The 19,734-nt window shown below is 36.9% G+C and overlaps 1 protein-coding gene across 1 annotated transcript in view; it reads left to right on the top strand.

The window, feature by feature from the left end:
• LOC136034943 (uncharacterized) overlaps nt 1-19,734 on the top strand; it is a gene marked incomplete in the record, with an annotated part of 120,632 nt that overhangs the window by 78,650 nt on the left and 22,248 nt on the right. The window contains 4 exon segments of the mRNA XM_065716481.1: nt 6,982-7,145; nt 10,851-11,009; nt 17,904-18,173; nt 19,273-19,480. Of these exon segments, the coding sequence (XP_065572553.1) occupies nt 6,982-7,145; nt 10,851-11,009; nt 17,904-18,173; nt 19,273-19,480 (801 nt within the window).

Below are 19,734 nucleotides of genomic sequence, written 5' to 3'. Positions count from 1 at the left end.
GTACATCGTTAAACGAAGATTTCTACAAATACTCGGTTCTTTGCGTGTCCACCTTTATAGACTTAAACCAAGCTGTGTGCCTACGTGTCTTCGTGATTTCACAATGGAGGACGCAATACTAAAAAGCTATACAGAAGGAGGTAGTTCCGTGCACTTGACTTTGTCAAGGTTTTGCTCTCAACGAAGGCAACAAAATATAGGCAATATTTTGACAGTAATATTTGGTTCCTTTTCAAATTTTGTTCACTGGACAACATTATTTCCTCGGTTTCTTGTCCTTCTCATTGTAGGACTATGGCGTTATAAAGTATTTTTATTGCAGTTAAGAAAAGGGTCAGCTTTCATAAGTAATCGTCCTGCCCGTTCTGATCAAATTCTTCCTACTCTTCTCACCTTGCAAAAATTTCATGTTACCGCAAATTATCAAACAGTTCGTGGTAACGAACTGTAGTAAAGAGCGACCCGGCTCAATAGTAATCAAAACTCTAAAAAACGGAATTTTGATACCAATAGTTACATCAAAGAATCGTATTTTAATGTTGATTTTAAATATATAAGTTTCATCAAGTTTAGTCTTACCCATCAAAAGTTACGAGCCTGAGAAAATCTGCCCTATTTTAGAAAATAGGGTGAAACACCCCCTAAAAGTCATAGAATATTAATGAAAATCACACCATCAGATTCAGCGCATCAGAGAACACTATTGTATAAGTTCCAAGATCCTATCTACAAAAATGTGGAATTTTGTATTTTTTGCCAGAAGACAAATCACGGATGCGTGTTTATTTGTTTTTTTTTTTTTTTGTTTTTTTTTTGTTTTTTCCCAGGGGTGATCGTATCGACCCAGTGGTCCTAGAATTTTGCGAGAGGGCTCATTCGAACGGAAATGAAAAGTTCTAGTGCCCTTTTTAAGTGACCAAAAAAATCGGAGGGCACCTAGGCCCCCTCCCACGCTCATTTTTTCCTCAAAGTAGTCGGATCCAAATTCTGAGATAGCCATTTTATTCGGCATAGTCGAAAAACCTTATAACTATGTCTTTGGGGATGACTTACTCCCCCACAGTCCCCGTGGGAGGGGCTGCAAGTTGCAAATTTTGACCAGTGTTTGCATATATTAATGGTTATTGGGAAATATAGAGACGTTTTCAGGGGGATTTTTTGGTTGGGAGGGGGGTTGAGAAGAGGGGGCTATGTGGGGGAAATTTTTCATGGAGGAATTTGTCATGGGGGAAGAAGATTTCCATAAAGGGGGCGCAGCATTCTCTAGCATTATTTAAAAAAACATTGAGAAAATAAATATGAAAAAGTTTTTTTCAACTGGAAGTATGGAGTAGCATTAAAACTTAAAACGAACAGAAAATATTATGCATATAAGGGGTTCACCTCCTCCTAATACCTCACTCTTTACGCTAAAGGATTTTTAGTAATTTCAACTATTTATTCTACGGCCTTTGTGATTCAGGGGACAAAATTTAAGCTTTAATGCAAAGAGTTATTGACGAGGTATTGACGAGTGGGCGAACCTTCTCATATACGTAATAAAAACATACGGACATAGAAGTTTGTTACGTAAGCTAATTCGTAAGTTACGTATATCTTTTATTAATGAAAACGTTCGTAAAAACTAAAAGTTCTAGTTGCCTTTTTAAGTACTCAAAAAATTGGAGAGCAACTGGGCCTCCTTCCCCTCCATTTTTCGCAAAATCATTCGATCAAAACTAATAACTAAATATGATAAATATGACTAATAAAATAAATAAATATGCAAATTTCGCTTTAATTATTCATCTGCGGAGAGCCGAAATCAAAACATGGATTAACTAAAAAACGTTCAGAAGTTAAAAAAAAAAACAAGTTTTTTTAACTGAAAGTAAGGAGCGACATTAAAACTTAAAACGAACAGAAATTACCCCGTATATGAAAGGGGCTGCTTCTTCAACGCCCTGCTCTTTACGCTAAAGTTTTTACTGTTTTAAAAAGTAGAGTTGAGAGAAAGAGTCAAACTTTAGTGCAAAGAGCAAGGAGTTGAAGAAGGAGCAGCCCCTTTCATATACAGGGTAATTTCTGTTCGTTTTAAGTTTTAATGTCGCTCCTTACTTTCAGTTAAAAAAAAACTTGTTTTTTTTTATTTAATTCAAACAAATGAAGCGAGTTTTACAGTTTCTCCAAAAATTGCACACTTGAGAAATGAAAGATTTTCCAACAGAATATTTCACCTGAGGAAGCTTACTCTTATAAGATTGTTGTGATGAGAAATTGCTTCCACGGCAAGTCATATCAACCAGGAATTGTATTCTACAAAGATTTTAGCAAGTGAAACATCTAAATTGTAGAAAATTTTGTCCACGAAAAATTCACCCATGGTTGAGTACAATATTTTATGGATACAATATTTTCTTGCACTTCTTTCATGATTGTTATGTTGCGTGGGCTCAATCTTAGGTAGGTCACTTTTCCTTGGGTGTGATTCTTGTTGTTCTGTGTGCAAATTTTTGGAGATTCTCTTCCTTGAGGTGCAAGATTTTGTTGACATAACATTTCGTGGGTCATTCCTCCATGGTTGTAGTTTTCTTCATGCCGTATTCAATTTGTTTATTATCTAAAGCACTAGCAATTTCCAAGAATCTTAGATATTCTCCCGCTTGGTAGTATAATCAGTGATGTCAGAGAGAGAACAGTCTATTAAAACAAAAACAAAGTTCCGTCAAATATATAATAAATTTTACAAGTTACTAGCAATCACTCTGCCCGTCAATACTTCTTCGAAGTTTCTTTTTAGGCTATTCTCATTACATCTTTTTTTTTTCTTAGAAAAGAAGGTAAAATTCAGAATCAACATAGAAAAGAATGACAATAGTTTTTATATTGAATTTTTTTACGGTTGAAATGTAAACCAATCTAATATTTGTATGACCTAACTGCTGCAATATTATTCTTTTACATAATACTTTAATGTACTTATCTGTTCACCGTAAAAGGGTAGTAACCTTCACTAAAGGTTTTTCTATCAGTTGAATCGAATGTCTGTTTATAATCCATAAAACTGAAGAATAACGGAATCAGATTGTACAAACACATCTCAATTATTAACCTAAGTGGAAAAATTCGGTCACCGCATCCTCTTCCCTCTCCTTCCTCTTCCTTCTTCTCTCTATCCTTTCCACCGTCTTTGTTAAATCCACACTTTCTTCTATTAAAACATTATTTACTGCATTGTAACAATAATTGTTTCAAGTTTAGCTCAGGCCTACCACTTTTTTAATAGATTTACAGTACTTTTTGTTCTCTGCTATGCCTGCTACGATAAAAAACAGTTTGGTAGCTGTAGTACTGGCACCGAACCCCTCAAGAACTAAATCCTAGGTAAACCACTGATCTGATAACCTTGATTTAACTTTTCTAGGCCTCATGGTATCATGACTGCTTATTACAACCCCACCCCTCCAAGATCATTTTTATTTTGTTATAGTCCAGGACTTTTAGGGTTTGACCCGGACAAAATTGCAATATAAACGAAAATGGTACCAAAATGATCAGAAAAAAATTCTGTACAACATACTAAAAGTCCCCATAAATCCGAGTGGGGCGAGTACCCGAAAAACAGGGGAAAAGGGGGAAATGCGGGGGAAAATGGGAAAAATGCCGAACATGCCCAGAAAATAGTTTAAAGTGAGTTTTCTGGGGGTTTTCACATACGCTGATTACGAAATTGACATCTAAAATTCAGTATAGAAAAAGAGTACTACGGAAAACGGGGGAACAGGGGAAAGAGGGGAGAAAAGAGAAGAATACAGGGTAGGGGTAGAAAGCGGTTTGAAAGATATTTTCTGGGGTTTCCTATCTGGTGATTACGAAATTGAGAAATAAAATGATATAAAAAAATCGATTAACATAAAACGGGGAAATGGGGGGGGGGGGGGAAAAGGGAAATATACAGGGTAGGGGTAGAAAGCATGTGGAAATGTGTTTTCTGGGGTTTTTCTATCTGCTGATCACGAAACTGACCCCTAAAATGAAGGAAAGAAAACGAGAACCATGAAAACCGAACAAAACTGGAGGAAACAACGGAAAAGGGGAAGGGAGGCCTGACTCCTGAGCCAGCTGCTAATGGCTAATAAGTAGGCCTATGGACAAAATAACTCGCTTAAGTATCAAACTTGTACTTTCTTGAATCACAGACATTTCTTACAACCATTTGAATTACTAAACATAAAGAAAACAACCGCTTGGCAGTTATATATAAATGGCTATTATATGTAAAATTTGCACTTTCGAAGGCAGTATAGTTGACTTGAAAAACACAGCATTGATATCACTAGTCGAGCTCCTCGTCTTCGACAATCTCGTTGTCCCTGTTCAAACAGTTGATACCCTGACATTCTCCGCACGCGAACGTACACGCTAATCCATTTTTCTTGCAGCTGCATCGCGAGTTCTCGCAGCCTGTCTTACAGTTGCATCTCACGACACTCAAAAGAGTCTGAGGTGCGGGCAACAAATGGGTCATCACAGGTGAGTATTTATGGTCTCTGAGGACCCAACCCCAGTCAGCCGGGTCGAGGTCAGCTGGTTCCCCTTTCCAACGGGATACCTGGAGGCGCACTCGCTGGGAGTGGAATGAAGCTGCAGCTTCGGTTGGCGGAAGCCTTTCAGGCTTAACAAACGCCGTAGTATTAGACGAAGAAACTTTTTCCAAGAAAATTCGATGTCGCAGCTTAGTGAGATCTTCGTTTGGTCGTGCTTTATACAAGCTGAGGAGAAGATATTCACCCGCTTTCACAATTTCATCTTTGGACGATGATTCATCCAGAAACACTTTGCATTTTTTTCTGAACACTTCGCTCTTCTTCAAAAGAGGTAGCACAGCTTGCTTTCCAAGTCCGAAAACTCGTGAGGTCGTGTCACATCCCAAGAGTGCGTGCCCTACCAGAAGCAGCCTGGATACTTCTCCCATTTTTTTTTGCACTTCGTTGAGGCACCAGAACCGTGTTATCGCTTCTTTTGCGTTCGTTGACGATTCGAAGTAAAGTGTTTTTGCATTAGGCGGGAGGTGATACAAGAGTAGAATCAGAAGGTCAGTGTCGTTGCCAAGAACTATTGTTTCAGAGTTTTCTGCTTTCAACGAAGTGTTTCAGCGAAGCAAACAGAGTTTCAACGAAGTGCAAAAAAAATGGGAGAAGTATCCAGGCTGCTTCTGGTAGGGCACGCACTCTTGGGATGTGACACGACCTCACGAGTTTTCGGACTTGGAAAGCAAGCTGTGCTACCTCTTTTGAAGAAGAGCGAAGTGTTCAGAAAAAAATGCAAAGTGTTTCTGGATGAATCATCGTCCAAAGATGAAATTGTGAAAGCGGGTGAATATCTTCTCCTCAGCTTGTATAAAGCACGACCGAACGAAGATCTCACTAAGCTGCGACATCGAATTTTCTTGGAAAAAGTTTCTTCGTCTAATACTACGGCGTTTGTTAAGCCTGAAAGTCTTCCGCCAACCGAAGCTGCAGCTTCATTCCACTCCCAGCGAGTGCGCCTCCAGGTATCCCGTTGGAAAGGGGAACCAGCTGACCTCGACCCGGCTGACTGGGGTTGGGTCCTCAGAGACCATAAATACTCACCTGTGATGACCCATTTGTTGCCCGCACCTCAGACTCTTTTGAGTGTCGTGAGATGCAACTGTAAGACAGGCTGCGAGAACTCGCGATGCAGCTGCAAGAAAAATGGATTAGCGTGTGCGTTCGCGTGCGGAGAATGTCAGGGTATCAACTGTTTGAACAGGGACAACGAGATTGTCGAAGACGAGGAGCTCGACTAGTGATATCAATGCTGTGTTTTTCAAGTCAACTATACTGCCTTCGAAAGTGCAAATTTTACATATAATAGCCATTTTATATATAACTGCCAAGCGGTTGTTTTCTTTATGTTTAGTAATTCAAATGGTTGTAAGAAATGTCTGTGATTCAAGAAAGTACAAGTTTGATACTTAAGCGAGTTATTTTGTCCATAGGCCTACTTATTAGCCATTAGCAGCTGGCTCAGGAGTCAGGCCTCCCTTCCCCTTTTCCGTTGTTTCCTCCAGTTTTGTTCGGTTTTCATGGTTCTCGTTTTCTTTCCTTCATTTTAGGGGTCAGTTTCGTGATCAGCAGATAGAAAAATCCCAGAAAACACATTTCCACATGCTTTCTACCCCTACCCTGTATATTTCCCTTTTCCCCTCCCCCCCCCCATTTCCCCGTTTTATGTTAATCGATTTTTTTATATCATTTTATTTCTCAATTTCGTAATCACCAGATAGGAATACCCCAGAAAATATCTTCAAACCGCTTTCTACCCCTACCCTGTATTCTTCTCTTTTCTCCCCTCTTTCCCCTGTTCCCCCGTTTTCCGTAGTACTCTTTTTCTATACTGAATTTTAGATGTCAATTTCGTAATCAGCGTATGTGAAAACCCCCAGAAAACTCACTTTAAACTATTTTCTGGGCATGTTCGGCATTTTTCCCATTTTCCCCCGCATTTCCCCCTTTTCCCCTGTTTTTCGGGTACTCGCCCCACTCGGATTTATGGGGAATTTTAGTATGTTGTACAGAATTTTTTCTGATCATTTTGGTACCATTTTCGTTTATATTGCAATTTTGTCCGGGTTCGACCCTTTTTTGAGCTAAAAGTCCTGGACTATTAGCCATCCCGTTTCAAGAATGCAGAACCTTCTATCTCTTCAATAACAAAAATTCTTCATCATTGTGATTCCAGATAATTTGTTATACTGTAATCAATAGTTGCCCCTTCTTCAACCCAAGAACAATAATTTTTTGTGTTGCCCCCTCGACGTTGCCTACCCCCCATGGCCAAATTCGCAAGATAATAGTCTTTTTCCTACCCACTCTGGTTCTGGAATCATTCGTTTATGTTTTTTTTCTTTTTTACTTATGATACCATAGTCTGAATGTTCAATTTCACTCTTACATAATTCTAATATATTTCCTCTAGGCTTTTCAAGCTTGGGTGATCAAGAGGAATTGCCTGCAAATTTAGTTGATAGAATCCTGAGCCGAAAGCAGGCTGTACAGAACAAAGAAATGATGCAACGAAACTATGAAGTGCCTCAACTTAAACAGTATAAACGCAGAAGAAATAGTAGCGATTCATTGGAGGTAGGTTTTTCGTTTAAGACCAAGTCAGATTAACCATGTTTGAAGCTGTCTAGCCTATCGCAGATGCACTGACTTGATTGTGATTGCACAAGGAGTAGAGTGATAAAAGCGAAGTTTTTTGAAGTGAATCAAACCGTTCCTGATTACGAACTGTAAGCAAGGGGTTTGAATTACTTGACTTACGGCTCTTGCCAGGATCGCGTAGAGAACGATGAGACCAGCGTCTCCAGGTTGACCTATCGCGTGCAAGGCTCGCAGCTTCTTCCACTGGAATGTGGGCTTAGGCAAGAAGTTCGATGGCTTTGTCTGTCTACCTAGTAGGGGGGTGTTTTCTGGGACGTTTCCATCTATGTAGGGTGGGGCCAAGGTCAAATATAAGCCGTGCTGGTGCATCATGTGACAGACGTAAGGAGCGACTCGGCTCAATAGTAATGGAACTTAAGAAAATTAACAGCAATAGATACATCAGAAGCATTGGCTTTGTATGTTAATTACAAATACATGAAATCTAATAAGTTTAATGTTACCCATCAGAAGCTACAAGCCTCAGAAAATTTATTTTATTCTTGAAGAAGCGGAGAAATAACCCCGTAAAAATAAAGCGTTTTTAATGAAAATCACAACGTCAGATCCAGCAAATCTGAGAACCCAATGAAGAGGTTTCAGACTCATCCGCCAGAACAAAATAACGGAAATATGTATACCGGTCTTCCAGGGCTGATCGTATTGAACTAATGGTCCTATAAGATCGAGAGTGGGTTCTTTCGAATGGAAATCAAAATTTTTAGTGCCCTTTTTAACTAACCAAAAAGATTGGAGGACAAATAGTCTTTTGCCACGTCCCTCTTTTCTACAAAGACATCCGATCAAGATTTTGATATACTCACGTGGTTCAGCATATTTGAAAGGTCCCATAAGTATGTCTTTGGGGATAACATGACCCCCGTAGCCTTGGGGAAAGGGTTGCAAGCTACACAATTTGTCCATTGTTCAGATATAGTATTTGCAACTGGAAAATATACGGGCATTTTTGAGTGAGAAATATTCTGAGGGGGGGCGGGGTTCCGTGGGCAGGGAAGTTTTCGGGGGGACTCCTCCAGAGGAACTTTGCACGGAGGTGGGGGGGGGGGGAGATTTCATGGCGTGATTTGAAAAATGGTCAGAAATTAAATTTAAATATTTTTTTTTTCAATTGAAAGTAAGGCACTAGGCCTACATTAAAACTTCAAACGAGCAGAAATTATTCCGTACATGAGACAGCTGCCTCTTGCTCAGGCATCATAGAACTTTAAGACTTTAGCGTAAAGAGCAAGGGATTTGAGAAAAGGGTAGCCCCGCTTATAATCGGAATAATTCCTGTTCCTTTTTTTAATGTTGCTCCTTACTTTCAATTGATTTTTTCATTTATCTGATTATAAGTAATGATGAAGACCACTTTGTCTTTCCATCGTTCGAAAAACAAAAAGTAGTATAGAAAAAGGAATTTTTCCGAAGACAGTAATTAAAACAAAACTTAAGACAATCCTTTGGCTATGTGACCAAATCCCCTCCGAAGCGAGATAAAAGAAAAACTTAACACGGTCAGAGTTTTCTTGAAAAAAAAAAAACAATTAAAAACCACAATCCTTCGCTGGAATTTTTTGAAGTGATAAAGCTAATGCACCTCAATTTACCTTTTTCTTTAACTTTTTATTCACGGGTTTGATTGTATTTTTTCTTCTGTTTTCCTGAGGACGGCTGCTGGTCTAGTGTCTGAAATATTTGTTTTTGTTTTATTTTAATCACTGTTTTTGGAAATAGTTGTCATTCCAATTGATTTCTTGTTTCTCGTGAAGTGATCACACATCGGCCATCCAAAATCAAAATAATTTCTCTGCAAAATAAACTTTTGCTATAGCAAGATATACAGTGTCACAAGCTGCTTGAGAATACTATTGAAAATTATACAGTTATAAGCGGCTGGGTGGTTGACTTAAACAACCACCGTTAATTATCATGATAACTTAACTAAAGACTCCGCATTGCCTTTTGGCCCGTTATACGGAAAACGTTCCCCTAGATTGTGATGGTCCAACACCCAGAAACATATCCTAGTTAAGATGATTAGCTAAGAACGACATAATTCATGTTCTATCTTGTGATTCTATCTGTCTATTTTATGGGTGTCAGAGGAGTTAAAACTTGAGAATTGTATTTTTGTGGGACTGGGCATTTGGCCTGTCGTAGGTTAAGGGATCCCCCCCCCCTTTCTGAGTCTTTTGCCGAAAAGCTGGCGATGGAGAATGTGTTGGAGGGTTTCTGGTCCGCTGTGTGCCTCCAATCACTCAGATTGAAAATTACTGTATTATACCAGTTCAACAAAGGTGCACAGGCCCACATATCTGAGAAATAATTGGCTGTATTGGAGGGGCTATCGACCCGCTTTTGAAATTCCAATTATCCAGACTGAAAATGCTTGCTTGATACCGGTTCAAACCAGGTACAAACTGTATTTGTTTCGCGTAATGGTTTTTGGTGGGGTGGGATGGGGGGGTGAACTGGGTATTGTACGCTCCACTTTGGCTTTTCAATTTTACGTTTTCAATGTCTTCCCTGCTTTCGGGTGAAAAAAGATACAACATTATCTACCTTCCTACTAAAAATCAGACTACTGGATGAGGGAGGGTGTTAAAGGAGCCACCAGCCCACTTTGAGCATCCAGGAATGTATATTTCAAACTGGTAAGCGATTTCACTTAGCAACATTCCCACCCTTCTTCTAAAAAGATTGGTGTCGGGCTGTTGGAAAGACCAAGTTCTCTATTTGACCTCCAATCATAGTTTGAAAAACCCTCATCTTTTCGATCACCTTTTCTGCAAAAAAAGGCTGGTAGTGGGAGGCGATAAAGTGCAGCTTGAACTCCATTTGTTTTCTGCCAAGTCATGCACGCTGCTTGGACTCATCTTGTTTTGCAGTGAATGAGAATGTGTTTGTCCTTGCATCACGTTGCCTAAGTTCTGCACTTAAAACCTGTCTTGTTTTTTGTACCAGAGTTTTGTCAGGACTTGGCTTATTTTTTACAAATAACCAGCCCAGGGGTTACAAGGGTGAAAAGGGGCGCAAGACAGAGAACGGTAGTCTTGATCTCTTTTACCCCTTTAAAGTGGTACTGTCACTACCGATTTCGAATTCTCTCACGTTTCTACGGTCATCTGTTCGATACAAGGTGGCCAGAAAAAGCTGATACTTTGGATACGTGTCGCTCTTTACTAATTCAGTCGTACTGCGTTGGCTCTGCTCCCTACTATTGTTTTCGATTGGTTTATTTTATTAATTCAAGTTCCTAGTTTTACCATAGTAAGTAGGATATATTCGTTTGTTTGCTTTTAAAGGTTTTTTTTTCTTATTTTTGAAAGTACGGTTAGCCCCAAATTTTTATTTCCATAATTAGTAGGCATTGAAGGGGTAAATTGTTTATTATCGTGATAAATGCTATTTTGTAATCAGTCAGCAAATTGAGATGAGATTCTAACTTCAAAAGGAGTTTAATAGCTCTACCTCCCCCCTCTTCTGCCACTTTTTGTCCAGTGTACTGGCTCGACGTAAAAACCCAACGCTCTTTGCTTCGTTTTAATGAATTTTTAAAAAGTTCACGAGTCGTTAAATTATTTTTATTCAGGCTTGTATTTGAAATTAGTGATTTTGGACTTAATAATTTTATTTTAGGGAATACTGAAAATTCAGAAGCTTGAAGAGCTTCCTGAAGAAATCCCAGAAATTATCTCGACGCCTGACCTTGAGGATCCTTTAGTTTTAACAGAGGACGAAGACCTCGTTGATATGAACCTAAAATTAATTCAAAGAAGCCGAAAGCACAATCGCTCGGTTAGTTTTGTTTTGATTTCTATTCAAGCCAGTGAAATTGCATTTCATGCCAATGTCCAAAGGGGTTGTCAAATTTACTAAATTAGGGCACTTATAAAACGCTTATATCGATGAATTGCTGTGTAGAACAGTCTCCTAGTACAAGTAATGTTGACCAGGAGGTTGACTTCCAGCTCTTTTAAAGCTTTGTTCTGACAGGAGTTGAAAATCGTTTCGGCTGTCAGATTTCGCATCGTTTGGCAATAAAATCTTCATGTTTATGAATAATCGGTTCTGTTTTGTTTTCTATCAGAATTAAAAAGTTTCTATTTCCGGCTGGAAAAATTTTGTTTAAAATAAATAAAAGCTCTATCTTTAAATAAGCCAATATTGAATGTGAGTTACTAAAATAATGTACTATAAGCATTCTAATCAAAGTTGGTATAGAAGGGAGTTTTTTTTAGATAATTTCTTGTCGACATTGTAGTCAACTTGCTCCCAGTCGGACATACGAACCGGAATTTGCATAACAATCTTTTCGTTGACGTTAATGACATGACATAACAATATTTTATTTCTTCAAAGCAAAATTTGATGTTTATTGTTGCTACTTAGTTTAAGAGGACTACCAGCCGTTTCATTTGATGAAAATGTACACACAGTCGCTGTTGCCGGTGCTCCGTGTCTTTCTATAAAAACTTTGGCTACTATAGGCTAGAGTAGGAGTTATAGGCTAGAAAACTATAGGCTGGAACTTGTTCTTTATTACGTTGTGTCTTATGTCGCAACGACAAAAAAAGCTATTAAAAAGTTGTTTTTATTACTCTTATTAGGGCTAGGTTTCCAAGGGGACTCGTGTTAGTTAAAGCTGGTAAAACTATCTACTAAGGAAAAATCACAAAATAGTATTTTAATTTTGATTTTAAAAAGTACATTAGTGTAAAAAGCATCTGGAGCAGTTATTGTTAGACATATATATATAGAGGGCCTTCGGAGCCGACTTTAATTCCACAGATTTTAAAAATTGTATTTATTTATTTTTTTTTATTAGCCTTTTTTTTTTCATCACTGAGTGGGGACTCTAAAATATGTGTAAGCGTGCGTGCCTGTAATAGGGATTGCCAACCCTAGTGATTTATTACTATTTCTAGTGATGTTGTGTAGTGCCTAAAGGAAAAAAATCAATAAATCAACACATAGACCACTAGGCTATTGAAGAAAATCACTGAATCACCCAAAGTCAATAAAATCTAGTGATTTTATTTTCACCGCAAGGTAACCCTGTCTGTCATAGATACCAGCTGAAATCTATGTTTAAAAGTAAAAACTGTTACAAAATTTGCACGACAAGATACTGTTTCATTGTAAAAAATATTCGGGGAGACGAAAACCTAGTGACTTTAACCCAAAAAGGTGAAAAAATGCTTCCAGAAGTTTCAGTATAAATTTAAAAACTTCCATGAATTATATTCTTACAAATATTTGTACCTTTATTTTATTGTTCTCTTTATATTCTGTATTTACAATTCACCTGGGAAGGTGATTGAGCCCGATCTTTTAAGGAATCTCCTTTGATTGGTGGTTTGTAGAATTACTCTCTATTTGGTTCTGAAAAGAAAAGAAAAAGGAGATTCTGGATTCCTCATCGAAATATCTACCGTTTGCTTTATAGTTTGCGCCCGATTTTTTTTAGTATATTCTTCCTGATTGTTTTTTTTTATATTCAAATTTATACTCCAATTTGAAGGTCCTCTCCCCCTCTGAAATGGATTCCTTTGTCCATGTCTGTAGGAAAAGTTTGTATGGTTTACCCTTCCTTGCTAGACATTAAACATGAAGCATTAAAACAACATGCAGGAAAAGCTTGCATAGTTTATCCTTTTTTGGTTACTTACCACCTGGAATGATGTATTAAAGTTAACGTGTAGAGAAATCGACGAGCTTTATTCTTTTTGGCTCGATACTAGTATTGATGATGTAATGAAGTCTTAAGGGTCTTAAATTGGCCTGCAAAATATTTTCTGGATAGATCCAAGCTGCGATGATGTTTTGAAGCTGGTAGTCAGAAAAATTTGAAATGGCTTATAGCTAGACGCCACATGCGATGATGTATTGAAGTTAACACGCAGAAAGAGTTGCCGTGGATTATTTTTTTGTTTGGTTACGCCCCAGCTGAAATAATGCACTCATGTTGCTAAACTGTAGAAATTGACCTCTTTCATCTCTTCTGGTTAGATCCAAGCTGTGATGACGATTTGAAGCTGGTTGTCATGAGAAGTTGGTATGACTTATTCTTTTTGGCTATAAACCAAAATGTTACATAAAAACGCAGACAGAGTAAAAAAGAACATATAAAATAGACACAATATAATCTAAACATAAACTTCATAGCCATTAACATATACTACACAAGTATTTTCAGCTAGATATCAGTATTGATGACGCATTGAAGTTGATAGGTATGAAAAATTGGCCTGTTTCGCCTTTTTGGATAGATCCAGAAATTAAATAAAAAATACAAGTTTTTTTAACTGAAAGTAAGGAGCGACATTAAAACTTAAAACGACCAGAAATTACTTCGTATATGAAAGAGGCTGCTTCCTCATCAACGCCTCGCTCTTTACGCTAAAGTTTGACTCTTTCTCTCAATTCTTCTTTTTAAAACAGTAAAAAACTTTAGCGTAAAGAGCGGGGCGTTGATGAGGAAGCAGCCTCTTTCATATACGAAGTAATTTCTGGTCGTTTTAAGTTTTAATGTCGCTCCTTACTTTCAGTTAAAAAAAACTTGTTTTTTTTATTTAATTTCTGGACGTTTTTGAATCAATGCATGTTTTGATTTTGGCTCTCCGCAGAGGAATAATTAAAACAAAATTTGCATTTTTTTTTTTTTTGGCTACATGGCTTTCTCATAATTTTGATCGAATGATTTTGAGAAAAAAAGAGCGGGGGAGGAAGCCTAGTTGCCCTCCGGTTTAATTAAAAAGGCAACTAGAATTTTTGATTTTTTACGAATATTTTTATTAGTAAAAGATTTACGTAACTTATAAATTAGCTTAAGTAAAGAACTTTTGTATTCTCATATTTTATTACATATATGAGGGGGTTCCCCCCTTGTCAGATCCTCGCTCTTTACATTAAAGCTTAAATTTTGTCCCAATTCATTAAGAATGACCCCAGAATCACAAAAGCTGTAGAATAAATAGTTGAAATTACTAAAAATACTTTAGCGTAAAGAGCGAGGTATTAGGAGGAGGTGAGCCCCTCAAATGGGTAATAATTTCTGTTTGTTTTAAGTTTTAATGCTGCTCCTTACTTCCAGCTGAAAGAACTTTTTCATATTTATTTTTTCATTTTTTTTAAATAATGCTAGTAAATCCTGCGCTCCCTTCATGGAGATTTTCTTCCGCCATGACAAACTATCGATGGAAAGTTCCCCCAGCATATCCCCCTCTTCTCAACCCCTCCCCCAACCAGAAAAATCCTCCTGAAAACGCCTGTACACTTCCCAATAACCATTACTATATGTAAGCACTGGTCAAAGTTTTGAACTTGTAACCCCTCCCACGGGGACTGTGGGGAAGTAAGTCATCCCCAAAGACATAGTTATTATGGTTTTCGACTATGTTGAACAAAATGGCCATATCAAAATTTTGATCCGTTGACTTTGGGAAAAAAGAGCGTGGGAGGGGGCCTAGGTGCCCTCCAATTTTTTTGGTCACTTAAAAAGGGCACTAGAACTTTTCATTTCCGTTAAAATGAGCCCTCTTGCAACATTCTAGGACAACTGGGTCGATACGATCACCCCTGGGAAAAAGAAAAAAAAAAAACAAAAAAACAAATAAACACGCATCCGTGATCTGCCTTCTGGCAAAAAATACAAAATTCCACATTTTTGTAGATAGGAGCTTGAAACTTCTATAGTAGGGTTCTCTGATACGGTGAATCTGATGGTGTGATTTTCGTAAAGATTCTATGACTTCTAGGGGGCGTTTCCCCCTATTTTCTAAAATAACGCAAATTTTCTCAGGCTCGTAACTTTTGATGGGTAAGACTAAACTTGATGAAACATATATATTTAAAATCAGCATTAAAATGCGATTCTTTTGATGTATGTATTGGCATCAAAATTCTATTTTTTAGAGTTTTGGTTACTACTGAGCCGGGTCGCTCCTTACTACAGTTCGTTACCACGAACTGTTTGATATCATCTGTGGTAACACTTTTATGTTGGTCGGAGTAAGTTGACACGATTTATCTTTTTTAGCTATGTATCATCATGTTACAAAAAATAAAACGCAGACGGAGCAAAAACATACGACTAAAACAAAATAAGACGTACACAAAAATCTACTGACAGTAAAAATGCCAAACAAAAACACCTGATGTGGCGTCATGCACAACTAAGATGTAATACAATCTTCGTTTCAGCTGTAAAGATTTAAACCTCGTTTTAATATTTTCACCACCATTTAGAGCAGTATTTTTGACTCGTTGGTTTTTTTTATTATATTTTTTTCTTTTTTCTTTTCTTTTACTTCTAACTGTATTGCAATTCTGAATATTAGGAACTGCAGCCTTTTTGCTAATTAAGGCATCAACGCAGTGTCTGGTATGTAAATTAAAATTTAAATATAATTCGTGATACGACCACTTTTGTAGCTAACTATTATTTAAATGTTTCTTTAAACCAGCGGATCTAGATTCTTAGACCATAGATTCTGCAGATAAAATATTCCATAGAACATATAATATTTAACATAAGACAGGGCAGCCAAGACAGTGGGTGGTTGTCGGGCTCTTAACCTCCTACCCTCCCCGTAAAAGGTTGAAAGATGCGCTAATTACAAGGTGGGAGGAACCGAAAATACCGATAGGAGAGTCCAAATTTCAATACTCCTATGCATCCAAAAAATGTTGTTTCCTGCTGATATCCACCATCCTATCAGTCCATTTGCATAATTCCACGCCTTACTCCCGGGGCTACAACGCACCGTGCCTTTGACTTCCATGCTGCATTCCTTTAGTACAGTGGCCAGCAAACTTATTCGTAAAATATAAGTAACTTTTCAATTTCTTTAGAGAAGAGTGACTTCACTCCTATCATGCGTTTCGTCAGAAAATATTATGATGCAGCAGATTATGGTACTTTGATGTTGTTAAGGTGCAAGGATTGTCTCCAGGACACAATAACTTTCAAGCTGTAATTGTTGGCTTTTCTCAACCCATATCCGTTAATTGTGGTAACTGCGAAGTTTTAAGACGGATATATTAGTATTAGCTTTCCGATGCACGAATTTTTCATTTTCTCCTTATCTCTGCTATTTTGCTTCTTTTTTTTCAAATTTCTTTTGTCTAAGATTCCTTTTCACAACAATGAATTAAAAAAAAATCGCGCCATCAGCTGGACTTGAAATCAAAACCTTGTGGGCACCAGACAGGTGTCCTAAACTTTTATTTTTAAGCTGGTATTCTTGAAGACCTCACTGCCTTCCCATGACGTACAAATAACATTTCATTGCGAATAAATCCTTTTATTAAACAGTGAATACAGTGAAAAAATCTCTGAATATTTCTGTAACATACACATTGACCGTCCTCAGCATATAAACTCTTTTAAATGCAGATAAACACATCACTGTGTATGAGACCGAAATATCCAGAGATTTTATCATTGTGCTCATTGTTTAATAAAGGGTTTATCCCTATCGAACTGTTCTTTTTACGACATATTTAAGTGTGATTTTAATCAGCCATTAAGCGAATTTTGTAGATAAAAACGTGGTGCGTAGATACGAGCGGCTGATCAATCTTCCTGTTAAAGTATGCGGTCCGAAATGGCACTTTGCTTCGGTTTGATCTATTTCTTTACTATAAAAGGGTTCTTTATGTTCTCATCTCCTTAATATTGAGCCCTCCTTAATAATTTTTGACCAGTTGCTGGACGCGATCGTCCCGGAGAAAATAGAAATGAAAACAAGGAGACACATCGATTACCCAGAAAACAAAAACTTGAAATTTATGAAATTTTTTTAAAAATTTCTTCCCCTGATCACAAATTACTGTTCTGCGTAACAGTTACTATTTCCAAAATAGTGTCCTATGCCGTATTATTGGTACTAGACAGTTTCTTCAAAAACTTGCTTTTTGAATTTCGGCTACAGTGAGTCGTGATTGGCTCTTTACTATGTTGCAATTACTGCTGCATCCATGATCATATGGAGTGCTATTGTCTTTTTAAAGCAGTTGTGTTTTACATACCATTGACTTTAATACAACAAATTGTGTGAAATACACTTTACCACATTGATTATGACCAATATACAAAATAAACTGGCTAAACTATAGCAACTCGTAAAAATTTATAGTATCTCATCTCACCATTGGTTAGGAATTAAAAGTTTTCTCCCTTTTTTATCTATTAACTTGTGTAAATATTTTGTTCTAATTCCTCAAGAACCAACTGAGGTTCTATGAAAGTCAATTTTAATGCTTGTCCTCGTGCCTTTAAACAGTTGAATACCTATTGAGTTTCCTTATTAACTTGTGTCTATGTTTCGTTCTAGTTCCTCAAGAACCAGCTGGGGTTCTATGAAGTCGATTTTAATGCTTGTCCTCGAACCTTTAAGCAGTTGAATACCTATTGAGTTTACCCATTAACTAGTGTCAATGTTTCGTTCTAGTTCCTCAAGAACCAGCTGGGGTTCTATGAAGTCGATTTTAATGCTTGTCCTCGTGCCTTTAAACAGTTGAATACCTATTGAGTTTACTTATTAAATTGTGTCTATGTTTCGTTCTAGTTCCTCAAGAACCAACTGAGGTTCTATGAAAGTCAATTTTAATGCTTGTCCTCGTGCCTTTAAGCAGTTGAATACCTATTGAGTTTACCCATTAACTAGTGTCTATGTTTCGTTCTAGTTCCTCAAGAACCAGCTGGGGTTCTATGAAGTCGATTTTAATGCTTGTCCTCGTGCCTTTAAGCAGTTGAAAGATAATGGTGTTGCTGTTTGTACTCTATGTAAAAACTATTTTTCCATCGATGAAAGTCCAGTGAACCATGAATGCAGTGATTGTTTCAGTTCTGAAATTCGACAGAAGCAACTTGATCTAAAGGCATCTGCAACGAACGAAAAGAACGAAGCAGGTGATCTGGGAGTTCGCCCCAATGTTCATATTAATATTTACAAAGTAAGTACTTCACTAGGCACTCACGCAAATGCTAGTTTCTTTTTTTCTTTCTAAAGAATGAAGTCTGTTGCTGCTTGTCGCTGCTACTTTTCATAACAGTTTTTTTTAATTATTTAATTACTTTTTATTACATCAAATTTTATTGTATTAAATATTTTTATTATTAACTGGTACTTTTTATATTATACCTGGTTTTTATTATAGGTGCTTTGCTATAATTTTTTTTTTTGTAGCAAACAATAATAACATTTCTTTAGCCGCCAATAAAGACCAATATTACTGTATCGGCTTTCTATTAACACGCAAACAACGACAGAACAAAGTTTTCGGTTACCGATTAACGGGTAAAACTCGCTAGACTAAAGAATTTGAAAAAAATGTGTCTAAAAAAAAAAAAAAATTCCGATATAGTTTAAAGTATTTCTAAATTCCTTGTGATTATGTTTTCAAAATGTAGAATCAAAGAAGGAAGGAGTCAAGATATGAGCTTGAAAATAGTATATTAAAATATAGTTTAGGCTCTAAAGTCATCTCTGAAAGTTTCATTGTTCTAATGCTAGAACAATAGGGCTTCTCACTATTTTCAAGATAGTGAGATGCCCTCATCAAGAGTTTTATCCCCCTGCTCTATAATATAATGTGATAATAAAACAGTAAGTTGAATTTGGCAGCCTAAGTATACAATTTTGATTAATTATGGGTTAAAATGGAAAGAACCATGTAAATCTCGTACTTCCTGCATATTATACAGCACAAATTCTATTATTAAAATGTTTTTGTGTTGTTTTGCATATAGCCTAGGGCTGTGTCTGGCCTTAATAATTCCTGAGTTCGGCTCTGAATTCTTACTCAGTCACTTTACAAGACAGCAAAAATATCCTTCATCAAGAATTTTAGTGCTAAAAATCTCTGGTGAATTAAATTTCGTGTTATCACTGTTTTTACATCAAAGGTAACAAAAAATTTACTTAATTCTTAATTACTTAATTCTTACTTACTTAATTCTTACTTACTTACTTATTTTTATATCTTACTTACTTTATTCTTAATTACTTAATTGCTAAATTTACTTAATTCTTAATTCTCCTTTTCTTTGTAGCCCATTCCTTGCATTCATTTTTCTTCCTCTGATGCTGATTTCTCTTGGCCTTTATATTTTGCCTCCGATGATGACTGGAAGTCTTCCGAGCCTATTTTAAATACACGACCTTGTGGTATTAGTGGTTTTTCCGTCGGACAAAAACTAGAAGCAATTGACCCAAATCACCCAACTTTATTTTGCGTTGTGACTATAGCAGATGTCAAAGGTAATGCTTCAAATATCAAGTGGGGAATATCAACTGTACAATATCAACTGTAAAAGTTATAATTCCCTTGTTTTTATTTTTAGTTAAGTTATATGTCATCAGTATCCTTTAGTTTTATGTTTTGAACCGAGAAAACAAGATGCATATGTCATTGGACTCACTAGCTTTAGATCTATCCATTCACCGAGCTAGAATCATAATTTTGCTTTGAAATTTGCTTAGATAAAAATTTAAACTTGCTTAAAAAATAGGGA

The sequence above is a fragment of the Artemia franciscana genome, chromosome 13, assembly GCF_032884065.1.
Source record: "Artemia franciscana chromosome 13, ASM3288406v1, whole genome shotgun sequence".
Classification (NCBI taxonomy): Eukaryota; Metazoa; Arthropoda; class Branchiopoda; order Anostraca; family Artemiidae; genus Artemia; species Artemia franciscana.
The sequence above is the reverse complement of the archived record's forward strand: the minus strand, read 5'-3'. Positions and strand labels throughout refer to the sequence as shown.